This window comes from Topomyia yanbarensis, chromosome 3 (assembly GCF_030247195.1).
Source record: "Topomyia yanbarensis strain Yona2022 chromosome 3, ASM3024719v1, whole genome shotgun sequence".
Classification (NCBI taxonomy): domain Eukaryota; kingdom Metazoa; phylum Arthropoda; class Insecta; order Diptera; family Culicidae; genus Topomyia; species Topomyia yanbarensis.
Window position 1 is genome coordinate 318451863 of NC_080672.1, and position 17541 is coordinate 318469403.

General features: G+C 41.4%; 1 protein-coding gene across 1 annotated transcript; it reads left to right on the forward strand.

Annotated features, from left to right (window-relative positions):
• Nucleotides 1-1132: 1132 nt before the first annotated feature.
• Nucleotides 1133-17536, forward strand: LOC131688068 (integrin alpha-PS5-like). The gene is made up of 8 exons (XM_058972220.1): nt 1133-1643; nt 1711-2328; nt 9488-9886; nt 9944-10658; nt 10717-10906; nt 10967-11428; nt 11491-11547; nt 17399-17536. The coding sequence occupies exons 1-8, from the start codon at nt 1133-1135 to the stop codon at nt 17471-17473; spliced, it is 3027 nt and encodes a 1008-aa protein (XP_058828203.1). The 3' UTR covers nt 17474-17536.
• The last annotated feature ends 5 nt before the right edge of the window (nt 17537-17541 follow it).

The following is a 17541-nucleotide window of genomic DNA, read 5'->3' on the forward strand; positions in this document are numbered from 1 at the left end:
TACTCTTTACTCTTTACTCTTTACTCTTTACTCTTTACTCTTTACTCTTTACTCTTTACTCTTTACTCTTTACTCTTTACTCTTTACTCTTTACTCTTTACTCTTTACTCTTTACTCTTTACTCTTTACTCTTTACTCTTTACTCTTTACTCTTTACTCTTTACTCTTTACTCTTTACTCTTTACTCTTTACTCTTTACTCTTTACTCTTTACTCTTTACTCTTTACTCTTTACTCTTTACTCTTTACTCTTTACTCTTTACTCTTTACTCTTTACTCTTTACTCTTTACTCTTTACTCTTTACTCTTTACTCTTTACTCTTTACTCTTTACTCTTTACTCTTTACTCTTTACTCTTTACTCTTTACTCTTTACTCTTTACTCTTTACTCTTTACTCTTTACTCTTTACTCTTTACTCTTTACTCTTTACTCTTTACTCTTTACTCTTTACTCTTTACTCTTTACTCTTTACTCTTTACTCTTTACTCTTTACTCTTTACTCTTTACTCTTTACTCTTTACTCTTTACTCTTTACTCTTTACTCTTTACTCTTTACTCTTTACTCTTTACTCTTTACTCTTTACTCTTTGCTCTTTACTCTTTACTCTTTACTCTTTACTCTTTACTCTTTACTCTTTACTCTTTACTCTTTACTCTTTACTCTTTACTCTTTACTCTTTACTCTTTACTCTTTACTCTTTACTCTGTGAATATTCGAGAACATACGATATGGCGAGTGTTCTATTGCTATGTGCTCCACTTATAACTCCTCATAAACCGCTGCTTTACTGTTTACTCAAGTCATTCAGTTTGATCATTGAATTGCATTGCTTCGCGGATTCCAATCCCATGAATGAACTGGAGTTTAAAATGCGAGAAACGACCAGCCATCTACCATCTCATACATCAATCATTTTTTCGTGGTACAAGCTATTCAACAATGCTATGATTCGATGGAGAACAGTATTACTCATTGCCAATAATAATTCTTGGCGATGCGAAAATCCAGTATCGTAGAACAATTTACGTCCAGTGACATTCTAAACGTGCCACCGCAACGACCATAGCTTGATCAAGCAGCTTTGGTTCAGCAGTAGTAAGAAACGCGTTAAACACACAACCGTCCCTCGTGATGACGCATCGCTTGGCGCTAGTGATTACGGTGCTTGCAGCCGTCGTTGGTGAACGAGTTACCACTGCTTACAATATTTCACCAGTGCCGAATGTGATTTTCAGTGAACCCGCGGGTCAGGTACATTTTCCAAAAATACGAAGCTCATATTTCGGCCTGACCGTGCATTTGACAAGGGACGGTATCCTCATCGGAGCACCCAGAGCGCAGTCTAGTTCAAGGCGACATACCACGATCAATGAACCGGGAGTGCTTTTCAAGTGTGATATTCGTTCGGGATTTTGTGAGCAGTATCCTGCTTTGGATGGTGGTGGATTCGAAAGTACGATCCTTAAATCTGGTCAGTATTTTGGCGCTAGTCTCGATGGAATGCGGAACGGCGAAGAACTGGTTGCGTGCGCTCCGAGAATGATCAAAGACATCGATCAGCAGTATGCAATGACGGGGTCTTGCTACACGAGAGTGAATGGAACGACACGCGTCCAGCGGCAGGCGTTCAACTATCAACACCGTAATTAGTTGCATTTTGCAACGGATGTGATACGATTATTAAAACAAGTAAACTGTTCTATTCACAGAGAGTTTCGCATTCGATACAGCGCTAGAGGGGTTTTCAGTGCATTTGCTTCGACAAGCGGATGACAGATTGGAGGTTGTAACTGGGCTACCTAATTGTAACTACACTGGATCAGTGATGGTCTACAGTGGTGATCTACAGACGGGTGCATATTTGACCAGTGAAAAGCTGGAGAAGAACGGATACTTTGGATACAGTGTCAACTCAATGGTGGTACAAAACAAAACAATTTATTTAGTTAGTGCTCCTAGATACAATGGTGAGCCTGGTAAAGTTTTTCTTTTCGAAAAAGTAATGACCTCACGATTGAGAGCGGAGATGGAGTTGCACCAAGTTCTCATTGGTGACAGTACTAAAATAGACTACTTTGGCTATTCACTGTGTACTGAAGATATCGATGGCGATGGGCTTACAGATGTGCTTGTTGGAGCACCTTTTTATTCGGGTGATTCGATCAACGATGAAGGGGCAGTTTTTGTCTTTGTGAATAAGGGAATAGACGACCGTGGAGTGCTTCAGCTGAAACAATATTCTCTGCTGACATCCAAGTACGTTGGAAGTGGGCAATTTGGTTACTCTATAATTTCAATTGGTGATATAAATTTCGACGGATTCAATGGTAAGTATTTGTGAGCGATAAAAGTCAGTGTTTTAATAGTAAAAATCTAAGTGTGAGTCCATCAAAAATATTCAAAAGAAATGTTTATAGACGCATAGACTGGAACCTCTCAGAATTCAATGATTGTATGTAAAAACTTTGCATACTTTACTTCTCCAAAATCAATATTGGCTATTTTATTGCCTTTTCATTTTTTAACAATTTAATAAAACTGAAAAATAACACGGTCTATACAAAAGCAACCCATGGGTAATTTTTACGATTATTTATATTATGGTCACAAAAGCAAGAAGTCACCGTGTAAAGTAAAATATTGATGAATCGATGATTGAAAGTTATTATTGATTTAAAATCGGTGTGAGTTGACTTTTCATCGAAAGTCGAGCTTGAACTTGCAGTCGAAATTCTTTTATTTTACTCTTTGTTTAATTTTGTCTTTGATCAGAATTTAGTTTAGTTTACATTACATTTCTAGTTCAATACAGTTTCAGTTGTCATAACTATTGCTGCAAAACATATGTTAATAGTAATTAAACGAATCATATAATTCGTTTAATTACTATTAAGATATAATATGCTTTAACAGTCAAGTGATTTTTTTCAGTAGGAATTTTGAAGAATACTTAAGTAGCGGTCACGCCTACCACTCAACAAGCGGCGCTGTCAAAATTTTGTAATGTATCCATGTCAGATTTATTTTGTAAATCATGATCATTATTAAAATTATTTTTAATATATAATGGAATTCCCGTCAGCATTATTCCAGGATCCGATATCTGGTAATCCTTTCAAAGAATTAGTTTGCGCGCCAGTGCATCGTAAAGGCAGATACATGGCAGCAATGAAAATGACACCAAGATCAGTTTCAACGTCAATATCCAAACACTCGATCACCTTAATGCTAGAAGCAGGCAATGTGCGATGTTTGATTTTGCGGTTAATCGCTATTGCGGTTCCTCCGCCTAATCCAACAATTCGATAAAATCAAATAACATAATAAAACATTAGAATTACTCTTCAATTACAAATAATAACAAAATTATAATTTCTCTTCAATTTAATATTTGGTTTTAAAAACGGCAATATGCAGTTTAATTACCCCCAAGAACTTGAAAAATTCATCTTCGCACGTTTTATAAATGGCTAGGTATAATTTAGCATGGCAGTCATCAATTGAACCATTGATTGCTGCAAAAAAATCAACGTTTCTTCCGTAATGCTACCCAGATCGAATGGAGCAAAGGAAGTGGAAGATGACGCAGCATTATAGGATGGTATGACGGAGATAGAAGATGCTTGAATAGGTAGAGAAGTGTATTTCTATATTGAAGCGGACATGTTTAAACATTTTTTGATGAAATGTACCTGAATTAGGTTACCGTTTTGATTTGTTGCTACGAGAATTATATTTTTTTCTCGAATAGGAAAAAAAAATATAATTCTCGAGAATTTATTTTTTTCTCGAATAGGACATGCCAAGATATTCGATTTATGGCTTCCACTACAATTAGCACATTTGAAACTTTCTGTGGTTTCTTTCACTGGACAAACAAGCGAATTATCGCCACAAATCAAACACTTGGAATATAAATGACAATGTTTAATGCAGTAGCCGTAGCCTTGGCATCGACGAGACTGGGTCAGATTTTGAATTCTACCCCCATGTCGTCTATAATATTCCCGCACGTGGAACATAAAGCATGCATTGTACAATACTTTTAAATTATCAACCTCATTACGGTTAAAATTAATCAAATAAATCACCTGGAGAGTGCGGTGGCGCGTTAGTTCAGTTAGCTTTTCTCTACATAAGAACAACTTGCAATTTTTTTAAGGGGAGGTCCTCATTTAATTGACAAAAAAGTAAGCAAAATTTGGATTTTTCGTGGGCTGAGAAAGACGTAGAAAGAAAACAGTTTTAGGATTCAAAAAGCTTATATTTTCTTCTTCATTTTTTTTAAACGACGAAGAAACAAAATGGTGGTGACGTTCTGCCAAGGTAGGAATTCCGTGGAATTCCAAAACTACGTAATGCCTGCTGCCTCAGGATCGATCTGAAACACAAAATTAATAGTAAGGTTCTTAAGTAAACTAAATATGTTGAAGAAATGACCTAAGAATGGGTAAAAAACTTCAAATTTGACGTAATGGTACGATCTCAAACTTTGAACCCGGGGTGATCTGAGGGGCGTTAAAAATAGGGTATTGAAAGAGGGGTTTAACCCCTCTCCATACACTCCTAGCTACACCCCTGGTAAAATCCAAAAACCATATCTCATTAAAAAAAATTGGCCAGGATTAGGTTGACGGTTTTCAGAGTGATTGCATAACATGAGAAAGGCAAAATTGTGTCAAAATCCAAAAAAAGTCAATTTTTGTCAATTTTTTTTTTGAGTTTACACCAAATGTCAACGTTTCATGCATTTTAAAGATGATAGGCATCAAAAACAGAAATTCGATTTTTAAATTTTCCTCCCTTTGAACATTATTCAGTAACTGCCTCTATGGACTAAGGAACCATCGTAGGTAGCCAAAGCGGATTTGTCATTAGTGATCTAGATTGGCAAATCCAAGTAATTTTGCACCCATTTTAAATTTTACATCATTTCGATATCATAGTGGAAATCGTCTTTATGGAAAATTGTTGTGTGGCCGCACTCTTCAACCCACAACTCCGAAACCGGAATTCCGATTGACACAAAATTCAATAGCAGGGTATGGTAGAATTTGAGACTAAAATTGTGCAAATCGGTCTAGCCATCTCTGAGAAAAATTAGTGACATTTTCGACACCTAGACACATACATACATATACTGACTCCGACATCCGATCTAAGTCGAATGGAACATGACACTCGGCCAACCGGGCCGGGATTATGTTGACGATTTTCAGAGTGATTGTATAACCTTTTATATGAGAAAGGCAAAAAGGTTTTGTGATTTATAAACACGAATTTCAGTTAAAATGTATCGAAATTAAAAGAAATTAAAAATATCAATTCCAACATGGCCGACTAAAATGTGACATTAACAAATTTGACCAATATTTTTCGTTTTTCACCCGTTTGTATGGTTGTTTGATAACTCACGATTAGTCTGCGATGCCTTTACAAACCAAATTGCGAAATACGTTCTCGAGATCTGTACACATGTACAGTGCAACGCGAAGCATTGTGGGAACGTGTATAATGCCATGAAAAGGATCCTACCTGAGACGCGTGTCTCGAGCCGAGACATTATGCTTCAAAATTTAAAAAAAGACGGTCATAAATGATTACTGGCATCCAGTTACGTTTTGGTGCTTTGGTGTCTTCAGAAAAGTTTTATAGAATTTCTTTACGTATATTTTGGATAGACACCTCAATTATTATTAAGGTGTTATAAACTGTTTTCAATAACGTTTTTTATTAAACAATAAAAAAAATTCTTCTGTAAAGTTTTATAACCATTAATTTGGTTTAACTTTGCTAAAGAGATGATTTATCTATATTTTTTTATAGGCAAGGTAGAGTTGTTGGATTAAATGTTTTTTTGTTTCTATTATAGATGTTTTAACCATAACCCTTTGCGACGCAGTGGAACGTATACGTCCCACCTACTTCTCCTAAGTTTTTATTAGATTTCAAGTCAGCATTACCATATAAATAAGAATTCTTTCTTCTAATCAACTCTTAGGGATGTAAGTAGTACAACTTGCACAAAAAATTATGTCAATTTGTTAATTACTTATTAGTTATAAACAATTAAAGCTCGAAAATTTCGTTTTTTACAATAAATTCGACTGTGTCTAAACTAAAAGTCCTAGAGAACTAAAATTGTTTTTGCAAGCATCTTAAACATTGAACTAAATGATAGATTTTTTGCAGAATTTTCCGTAGATCAGTTTTTTCGAAAAAAAAAATTGTCACAGCATGGAAAATTGTTATTTTTTATGTTGGTTTATAAAAGATTCTAAGAGACAGAGATAACTTCTCAAATAGCAAAAAAAATGGATCATGTGGTTTTTGAGGTCGCTGATAACGACTCTGATAACAGATACGATATTTGCGAATTTCGTTACAATGAGCATAAAACTTGCAGCCAAGCAAGCATTGGATCCGCCATATTGAATTTTATATTTTAGAGGTCAAAATCAGAATCAGCGACTCCGAAAACCTATATAAAGTTAAAAATAACAGCAATAATAAAAAAATTCGCGTTGCAAAGGGTTAAAGACTTTCACCTCCTTTTCGGGTTAGAGAAATTTCATTTTTTTAAGAAAAAGCTCTAACCCTATGTGCGGGGCTGGGAACCGAACCCAGGTTAGCTGCGTACAAGGCAATCGATTTACCAACCACGCTACGTCCGCTCTCTGCGATTATGATTATGCACTAAAATTATTATTTTTTTAGTTTTCTTTGCAAGATCAGATTTAATCACTTAGATCTCTTCTAGAAAATTTTGGATGACAGTAAAACGCATAATATTCCTAAATGCATTAATGCTGCTTGACGTAAAACTTTCGATATAAAAGAATATTTCATTTAAAAACACGGGTTTTCTACAGAATTTTGTGTTTGAATTTGCAACTTTTTGCAGCTTTCTTTTGGATATGTTTTCAGTACAGTAACATGTTGCATTTGAAAGTTAAACTTGAGCCCGATATAGAAAGATTTGTTTTTGAGTTCAATCAGCATACGCACGAAAGATACATTTTCTTCTATCTCGCCATCTTGGATTTATCACTCATCACCGTTTGTCAACATAAAGTCAGGCAACATTATACAGCTTTTATACAGCTTTTCAATACATTACATAGATTTATACAGATTCTATCAAAACTTTTGTTCGTTCTCAGCGGTAGGACCCGTTTCCTGCTATCCAACTTTCGACTCACAAAGCTCCAACGTATACGGAAAAGCAGCACAAAGACGGACTGTGATCGCAATACATATGGACACGCGAAGTGATCAAAAAAAAGATTCAAACTTGAAATCGATCTTCACGAATTTGAACCAAATTTAGAGGAATTGTTCATCTAGGGCCAATATATAAAAACCTTATATTTTTGTGTCAATTGAACCACCCTTCGGGTCATGAGAGCACCCCCAGTTTTGGCAAATTGCCAAAACCCTTGATTTTCTTTTGATCATATCTTCGGTTCTATTTACACTAGAATCAAACCGCAAGATGGCTTGAACAAAATTGTTCAAGAAATCTAGAAAAAATATTAATTTTTGGTGGCAGTGCAGCCAACTATGCGATTTTTTCAGTTAAATATTAAAAGTTAATTTTTCTCTCAATACATATATTTTAATTTTGAAAATTCTAATGCCATCGCGTTCCTCAGACATTTTTACATAAAAAAACACTTAACAACTCAATATAATATAAGCGCATCCTGAGATATACCGTTTTGAAGAGAAAAACTCGCATTTTCTCATAGAAAAATCCATGTTTGTTGGCCAAAATTGAGAAAATCTTTAAGCGGTCATAAAAATCGACCCTGATCTGCTAGAAGCAAACCAAAAACGTAGTTTTTTATCATTTCTCGTCTACTTTACGAAAAATTAAGCTTGAACTCAGAATACTCAAGTTGGTTTTTTAGTGTTGTGCGCTTGCGATTTTATATGGAAAATTGCGGTTTTTTCTCTTCAAAACGGTGTATCTCAGGATCCGCTCAAATTATATTGAGATTATAAGTGTTTTTTTATGTAAAAATGTCTGAGGAACACGATGGCATTAGAATTTTCAAAATTAAAACATAGGTATTGAGAGAAAAATAACCTTTTAATATTTAACTGAAAAAATCGCATAGTTGGCAGCGCTGCCTATTTTATCTATTCCTTGAACAATTTTCTTCAATTCAATTGATTCAATTGATTCCTTGAACATTTTTTTAAAAGCCATCTTGCGGTTTGATTCTAAAGTAAATAGAACCGGATATATGATCAAATAAAAGTCAAGGGTTTTGGCAATTTGCCAAAACGGGGGGTGCTCCCATGTCCCAAGGGGTGGTTCAATTGACACAAAAAATTGGGTTTTTATATATTGGCCCTAGATGAACAATTCCTCAAAATTTGGTTGAAATCCGCGAAGGTCGATTACACGTGCCTTGATCACTTCGCGTGGAATGACTCATATTTTAATTAGCAAGGGACTGGAAGTTGTGAAACATTTTGCAATATTAAGAGCGATTATACTCAAGAAAGAGCAAGGAGTTGAAGGAGGAAAATTTAGAAAAGCGTGGAATGGGCCTAACGGGTATGTAATATGCGCCCTCTATGCGGTCACAGAAACTAATTTTTTTAAGCAAAACATAACATAAATCTAACCATTATTTCACAAAAATATATAGTTCGTGGGAATCGTGTATTGATACACAACCATGCACTGCTAGGCCCCATGCAAAACTGACTCAGACATCATTTCGTTAAAAATAATTTCTTTTAACAAAGCCGGATTGACGAGCAGTCCTCGACAAAGTTATAGACAATTAAATTATCTTTCTTATTTTCACTTACACTGATAATACGATGCATACAGTGCCACCTAACGGCGAATATGCGAGCTAGTGGGTTTTCTTCATGTAATTTGTCGAAAAATCTCATACAAACTTCAGGCACGTTGGTCCGGTACCTAGACGCATCCGATTTGCTTCAAATTTGAATCAAATACTCCTGGTGCGATTAGAAATCCAATCAGGGGTGAGTCGATTGAGTTTTCAAAAACATGCGACATTTCGGACAGAGAGGCTAGGGTTCCGCTTGAAACAGTTGGTCACTCGTTTCGTAGATTTGGCGGGTTCCGGTTTTTGATTTCCTCCCGATCCGGACTTCCTGGCAGTCGACAAACGTCTTTTGAACACTTTTATTATGTTGGTGAGAGATGATTTACTCACAACAATTTCGCCAGCTGTGCGTGCGAGTGATTCTGATTTTCGTGATGCTCGAGAAAAACTTGGCTCCATTACTTTTCTTGCTTTAATGCCATTTTCATAACTGAAGAGCAAATGTCAAAATCAAACAATAGGCATGATACTACACACTTACATCGTTAAAAACAGGAGTGCGTTATACAGACACGTTAAAATCATAAGAAACAACACGTTAAAATCATTAACACACGTTAAACACGTTAAAATCATTAGAAATCTCGATTCAAAAGCAATTCATTCTCAGATATCGCCGTTGGAGCACCATTCGAAGAAAACGGATCGGTTTATATTTTCCACGGTAGTCCCGGCGGACTACAGCCCAAACCAGTTCAGATATTGAAAAGTTCTAGCAGTTCGCAGCTCCCAGCGATGTTTGGCGCTGCGATTGCCAGAGGTATGGACGTGGATGGGAATTTCTATAATGATGTCGCTGTTGGAGCACCAACTGAAGACAAGGTTTATCTGTTTAAAACCTATCCACTCATTCGTCCGATAGTAAATATGACCGTTTCGAAAAGTTTCATTGCCATAAACAATGCCACAACACACTCCGATGCGGTAGATCTCATCAAAGACACCTGTTCCGTCGAAATTTGTTACTTTTTCGAGACTTTTACATCATTCAAAGGGCATTCCAGTTATGGTGAGATTATCAGGCAAGCAATTACACAAGGACCTCAATAAATCAATCATTTTACAGATTTCCGAATAAACCTTACACTAGATGCAACTCTCCGGCGTGCCACGTTTCAAAACGGCTCATCACACTTCTCAAAGATAGTACCAATTTCGCAAATACAAAACTGCATCAACTTGAACATATCAGTTAGAGCATCTTTCTACCAGCTAAGCTCGCCGATTCGATTGGATTTACGATACGAAATAATCAACCAGAATACCGCCGGGCAGATATTTTGTGACCACTGTGTGGTACAGGATCAGCATCCCGAAATAAAGACCCCCATCGAACGAAAAATCATTTTTAAACCGGACTGTAAGCGAGATATTTGTGCTACTGATCTGAAACTACGAAGGACTTTTCGTAACTTCGAAACTCCATTTGTGTTAAACAGTAGCCGCACTATGGAGATCGCCTTCGACATTCGCAACTGTGGTGAACCTGCCTACGGAACGGTATTAGAACTTGAATTCTCTCAAAACGTTAGCTTCCTAAAGAAAATGGACTTTTGTGAAGTGGCTGCCGCCGGGCTGAACTGTATGATCAACTACGGGCAAGCGGTCAGGGAAGGTTTGACTGTATTTGTCAATGTGACACTGGATAGTACTAAATTGACTGGTAATCGGTTGGAAATTCAGGGACGATTATTTAGCGATGGAAACGAAACGATTGGCGAGGATAATGAAATACTAAGTCTTATCCGACTAATAAGACTAAGTCATTTAGAAACAATAGGGTGCGTCACTAAAGTGCTTTAATAACTGACCTTATAAGTTAGTCTATTTTCTTTACAGATCCTACAATCCATCACATATAAATCTGGATGTCCGAAATTCGAATGCATCAGTTCAAAATAGATTGTATATACTGAACTTTGGCCCAAGTAATTTGGAGAGAACACCAGTGCATATATTTATTCCAGTTGGTTTTATTGGTCAAAAATCGAATATAATATTCAACAGTTGGAATGTGGATAGCTTGAAGGTTCAGTAATTTGTGTTTGAAGTTATTCCTATCGTTTAATGGTAATTTCGTTTCACGTAGGTTTCCCAAAAAGAAAAAGTAATCCAGACATCCGAACAGATGTTAGCAAAACTTCCAAAAACCAATACATCGAGATTATTTATCGAAACATACGGCTCTCAGGATCGATTTCTACTGAACAAAAAAGGAACCACAATTACTTGTGAAACCGCTGGCATTATCTGCAAAAATGTGTCGATCTTACTAGACGACCTTGTCGTAAACAGTGAACCCATTCGTATTGACATAAACATGGAACTTTTCCCCCAGTCAATGATTCAGCTGATGACGAATGATGTGGAGAAATTATCGCTCTACGTCACGTTCGCCTTCGACGTCCCGGCTGAGGAGATTCTGCTAACCAACGCTGGCAGCTTAGTGCTGTATAGAAACATTGCTGCGGTCGTGCCCCTTTGGATCTACATAACATCCGTTGTACTGGGAATGGCCGTTCTCACAGCTATCACGTATGTTCTGTACAAAGTGAGTATAGATATGATTCGGGGCTAGCGCTTATCAGTGACTAAATATAAACATTTTTTTAGCGCCAATTTTTCAAGCGAATGACACAATCGGACATGGAGGATAAACTCGACGGGACGGTAAGTGCGATAAATAAAATATATAACGAGGGATTTTCCTAATTGTTGTTGCATCTAACTATGATTCATGGTGAGTTGAGATGCAGAGCGGCACCGCACAGTGGCCCAGAACTGTGAAAAGCTGGCCAAAATAATCATTTTGCGAGTTTTGCACTTTAGAACGACAACGGACAAGACACGGATTTCGAATAGGACGGCGACTTTGGGCTGACAGGCGTGCTGTTCTACTCCCTGAGTAAGGAAGGATGACACCGACCTGAAATGGCGAGTGGGCTAACAGCATGGCTGCCTCCGTCCCAATAAAATTTGGTTGATGGTACTAGGTTCGGTTGGAGTATTCCCGATTTACGCCGATCCGGCTCTGAACACTACTCTCCATGAAGGATAGTGTCAATCCTTGAATAACCTCCCTGCTGCCTTTTGGCAGTATAGATAATCATGGGATCACGAGAGGCGACTATGTGCAGCGAGTGGAGATAGTGGCCCAAAGTAGAGACCCAATAAAATGGAGAATAAACAAGCAACTAACATAAACGGAGCAGGCACGGCGAATCCGTTCGCCAGAGGCGAGTTAGTGAGGTCACCACCAGCAGCAACTGAACTCATTCAGCAAGACCAGAAGGTGGAGAAGCAGCAGCAACAGCAGCAGCCGCAACAACAGCCAGGGCAGAGCGGGATGAACTACACCCCACAGAAGCCAAAAGTAGTGGCAGCGAAGCACTCAATGGAGGAGCTCCACAAGTTTGTGAATGCAAGAAAAAATGTCCATAAGGACATAAAAGAACTGGTCATCAGAATCCGAAAGGTGCTACTGTCTGCCATAAATGAGTACGACACGGCAACGCGAAGGGCTGATGTAGCCGAACGAGCATAGGCGTCGGCTAAGGCTACTATCGTCCTAGCCCCTCCGAAGCAGGGTAAGGAGAAGCCGATTGGTGTGGGGAACACGCCAGTTTCCGTGACTCCAAAGAGGACAAGACCCTCGCCAGGAGACGGAAGACCAGGCGGGCCCAAAAAAGCAGACGCTCGAGGATGATGTGGGTGTTGCCGAAGAAAAAGACGACACCCAACAGGGAGAAAGCTAGAGTACCGTTGTAGGTTGGAAGGAGAAGCACGGGAAACAGCAGAGGAATAAGGAAGAGCAAAAAAGGGAGCAGAAGAAGGAAAGAAAACCTTCGGCCCGTCAGAAGGCGCCAAAAGGAGATGCACTGATCGTCGAAGCGAAGTCGCCGCTCTTCTCAAGAAAGTGAGAGAGGACCCATAGCTGAAGGAGTTGGGCGAGAACGTCGTTAGAACGAGGCGCACACAGAAGGGCGAGATGATCTACGAGCTGAAGAAGGATTCTTCCGTCAAGAGCTCGACCCACCGCGAGCTCGTTGCTAAATCCTTGGGATGCGAAGCGAACGTGTGAGCCCTGTCGCAGGAAGCCGTAGTCGAGTGCAAGGGTCTAGATGAGATAACGACCATCGAAGAACTGAAGCGTGCACTGATCGAGCAATACAAACTGGATGTACCAGCGACGATCCGGATTGGGAAATCGTACGGAGGAACGCAAACGGCGGCTATTCGACTACCGGTGGCCGCTGCCAGCAAGCTGGCGGAGACCGGCAAGATAAAAGTAGGATGGTCGGTGTGTTCGCTGAGAATCTCTCCGCGAGTTTCCAAGCAGATGGAGCGATGCTTCAGATGCTTTGACCTCGCACACCTGGCGAGGAACTGCAAGGGCCAGGACAGGTCTGCATTGTGCAGAAAGTGCGGAGAAAAGGGGCACGTTACTAGAGACTGCACGAAGCAACCAAGGTGCTTGATCTGCAAACCGGAAGACGGAAACGACCACGTGACGGGAGGCTTCAAATGCCCTGCGTACTTAAAGGCGAAGGCAGGCCAACGATGATGATGGAGATAACCCAGTTTAATCTCAATCATTGTGACATTGCACAACAACTGTTGTGGCAGTCGACAACAGAAACGAAGTGCGACGTTGCAATTATTGCAGGGCCGTATCGTGTTCCCCACGATAACGGAAACTGGGTTATGGATAGTACAGGTATGGCTGCAATACAAGTGATGGGCGGTTTCCCTGTTCAAGAGGTGGTGGATAGCACACACGAAGGCTTCGTGATCGCCAGGATCAATGGCGTATTCGTCTGTGGCTGCTACGCTCCCCCAAGGTGGACAACAGAGCAGTACAATCGGATGCTGGACGCACTAACTGACTCGTTAGTCAGACGAACACCGATTGTTTTAGAAGGAGACTTTAACGCTTGGGCCGTATAGTGGGGTAGCAGGCTGACCAACGCAAGAGGTTACAGCCTATCGGAAAGTCAGCCTCATGTGGAGTGTTAGAGAGTGAATCAAGGTGTGACAGAGAGAGAGCATCCAAGTAAGCCTCATACAGGACGCATGAACGCGTGAGCTAGAGTGAATGAGTACATCAAGTACAGCCATCCCCCCAAAAGTAATACCGAGAGGTAGTCCCTGGGGGCTAGTACGTAAATGTATTCTCCATTGTAAAAATAACAGCCTATTGGAAGCACTGGCAAAGCTGGACGTAAGGCTGTGCAACGAAGGTTCCGCTAGCACATTCCGCAAAGACGGCCGGGAATCCATCATAGACGTAACATTCTGCAACGCGTCGCTGATGGATAACATGAATTGGAGAGTTAGTGAGCAGTATACCCATAGCGACCACCAGGCTATCCTTTACACCATTGGTCGGCGGAATTGTACTGTAACGCGGAGAGTGAGGACTGGCGAGCGGTAGTGGAAAATAAAGGACTTCGACAAGGACCTTTTTGTGGAAGCACTTCGTGCTGACAGCGTCACTCCAATTCCGAGCGCCGATGAGCTGTCAGAAACAGTAGCTAGGGCATGCGATGTAACAATGCCGAGGAAAATGGAGCCGAGGAACTACCGGCGTCCGGCGTACTGGTGGAATGAAAGGCTCAGCATCCTCCGGGCTGCATATCTAAACGCCTGGGGCAATGCATATCGTGTCGTTATGGCAAGGATCAAGGGTCCAATGACGCCAGCCAAAATGTCCCCCTTATTGTGGCAAAAGGGCTGAAAGTGAAGAAAGCTCCTGGTCCGGATGGTATCCCCAACGTGGCACTGAAGACTGCGATCCTGGCGTTTCCGGACATGTTCAGGATAGTCCTAGAGAAATTTCTGGACGATGGCTACTTCTGGCTACTGGTGTTGCTGCCAAAACCTGGGAAACCACCAGGAGATCCAGCATCGTATCGGCCTATATGCTGCTGGATACTCTTGGTAAATTTCTGGAAAGGGTCATCCTCAAGAGGCTGACGACCTACGCTGAAAGTGAGAACGTCATCGAGAGCGTCATCGAGAGCGCGGAGAAAGCGTCGAAGCAAAAGAGAAGGGGAAACCGCTACTGCGCCGTGGTCACGATCGACTTGAAGAACTTCCAGAACCGAGTACTGGTCTACGAAACGAACATCGGGATGAGGTCGATTAGGGTCACGGCGGGAGTACCTCAAGGCTCCCAACTCGGCCCAACGCTCTGGAATATAATGTACAATGGAGTGTTTACACTGGAACTGCCCAGAGGAGTTGAGATCGTCGGTTTTGCAAATGATGTTGCCATGACGATAACCGGCGAGACCCTTGAGAAGGTGGAGATGTTGACGGCAGAGACAATAGACATCGTGGAAACCTGGATGGCTGAAGTCAAATTGCAGCTGGCTCATCACAAGACTAAGGTAATGCTGGTCAGCAACTGAAAAAAATCCAGCGTGTCGAGATCAGCGTCGGGGGACAGTCCATCCCATCGATGCGTGCGCTGAAGCACCTGGGTGTGATGGTCGACGATCGGTTAAATTACAACAGCCATGTCGACTATGTATGTGAGAAGGCTGCGAGTACAACTAACGCATTGGCAAGGATCATGCCGAATCATGGAGGAGCAAGAGGCTGCACGAGACGTCTCCTGGCGGGTGTCTCATCCTCAATACTGAGGTATGGAGTACCGGCCTGGGCTGCTGCGCTGAACTCAAAGCGGAACCGGACGAAGTTGACAAGCACGTTTCGCCTAATGGCTGTTCGTGTCGCGAGTGCGTACAGAACGATATCGTCGGAGGTGGTATGTGTAATTGCCGGGATGATTCTCATGTGCATCACTCTGGCTGAGGACGTGGAATGCTACCAGCGGAGAAATTAACGTAATGCAAGGAGACTGGTCCGAGTGGACTCGTTGGCTAAGTAGCAGCAAGAGTGGGCCAACGCGGAGAAAGGAAGGTGGACCCATCGACTCATCTCAAATTGGGTACATAGAAAACATGGAGAGGTGAACTTCCATTTGACGCAGTTTTTGTCAGGGCACGGATGCTTCCCGAAGTACCTGCATCGGTTTGGAGACGCTTCGTCACCCCTTTGCCCGGAGTGTGTGAACGTGCAAGAGACGCCGGAACATGTAGTCTTCGAATGCCGTAGATTCGAGGAAGTCCGAAGGGGTATGCCTGGTGTGATAGTGGACAATATCGTCGAAGAGATATGCCGCGACGAGCGTATCTGGCACACTGTCAACAGAGTGGTTACGACTATACTCTCCCAGCTGCAGAGGAAGTGGCGATGGGACCAACAAAGTAGCACCACTGGCTAGAACGCCTCCGGGAAACCACTAATCGAGTTTCTTGAGAAATTCCGCCGCCGGGGAACTCTCCGACGGTGTAGACTAGGTCCATCGCCGGGGACCAGTTGAGTAGTACGCCATATAGCACAAGGTTAGGGTCGCCGGGGCGCCAGTGAACCGGACGTCAGGCTTCACCGGAATCGCCGGACCGACCTCGACACCCTACCGGGTAGCTCGTGAGTAGGCTAGACCCACCCTCGGGGATTAGACCGAATAGACCGTGTCGAATAGCTAGCAGTGGGTCGTTGGGGCGCCGGTAGCTACGCTCCACCCGGAATCGCTGGATGGACCTCAGAACCTACTGGCTGGCCCGTTGAGTAGGCTAGCTCCACCGCCGGTGACTAGACCAAGTCAACGAAGCGGGGAGCTAAATGGCTCACAGCAAGGTATATCGGGTCGGGAGCAATCTACCGCCGGGGAATTCACGGTAAGGTAGATTCGCCGCCGTAGACTACCCGACAGAATCGTGACGAAAAGGGGAGCTAATTGGCTCACGAGACAAACACCGGTACAGAGAGAAATTCCGTTACCGGGGAACTCTCAGTCAGAGTAGGATAATATCCGAGTTTATCTCGCTAAAGCTGGGAGCAAAATGGCTCAAGGAAGCGGGTATCGGTGTCGGGAGAAATTCCTCCGTCGGGGAACTATCGGTCGAAGGGGTGTGAGTTCATCGTTGGGGACTATCCAAGTAGATCGTGATAAGGCCGGAGCTGAATGACTCACGGAAACATGAGCTAAATGGCTCAATGAATCAGCACCTAAACCGCTCACGGGGACGAGAGCCAAACGGCGACGTACATAGATGGAAACACCAAGCAAGAGAAGAGTCGAGAGTTAAACCAAAGCTCATAGGTCGAACCACTCCATGAACCAAGCGAGGCTCTGAGATAGAGCAGAAGAAAGAGGTGCGACGGAAGCACAACGTAATTTATGAATTACCCTTTTGCTATTCCATTTAGAGATCATAAAAGTCTGGTTTGAATATTTTTAAAAGCGTTTACGATTTGATAGGTATAAAGTACTGCAAATTTCGACATTAAAATGCATTTCAAAGTTTAAGTCAGCCTGACACAAAGGATCTACCATTGTCGATTTTTACGATAATTTTTATGCATGTTTATATTTCTTACCCATCTCATAAAACCTTAATTCTTACTAATTTTCCTATAACCTTAATAATCCACCTATTTTCCTCCTTAGGAAGGCATTCCCAACATTGCATTCACCGACGGGAGCGTGATGATGATAGCAACCAGTTCATCAATCGGATCGTGATATGTGATACCTCTTCAACAATGAACCAACACCAGTGATTTTCAGCTCATACTTAATCATACTTTATT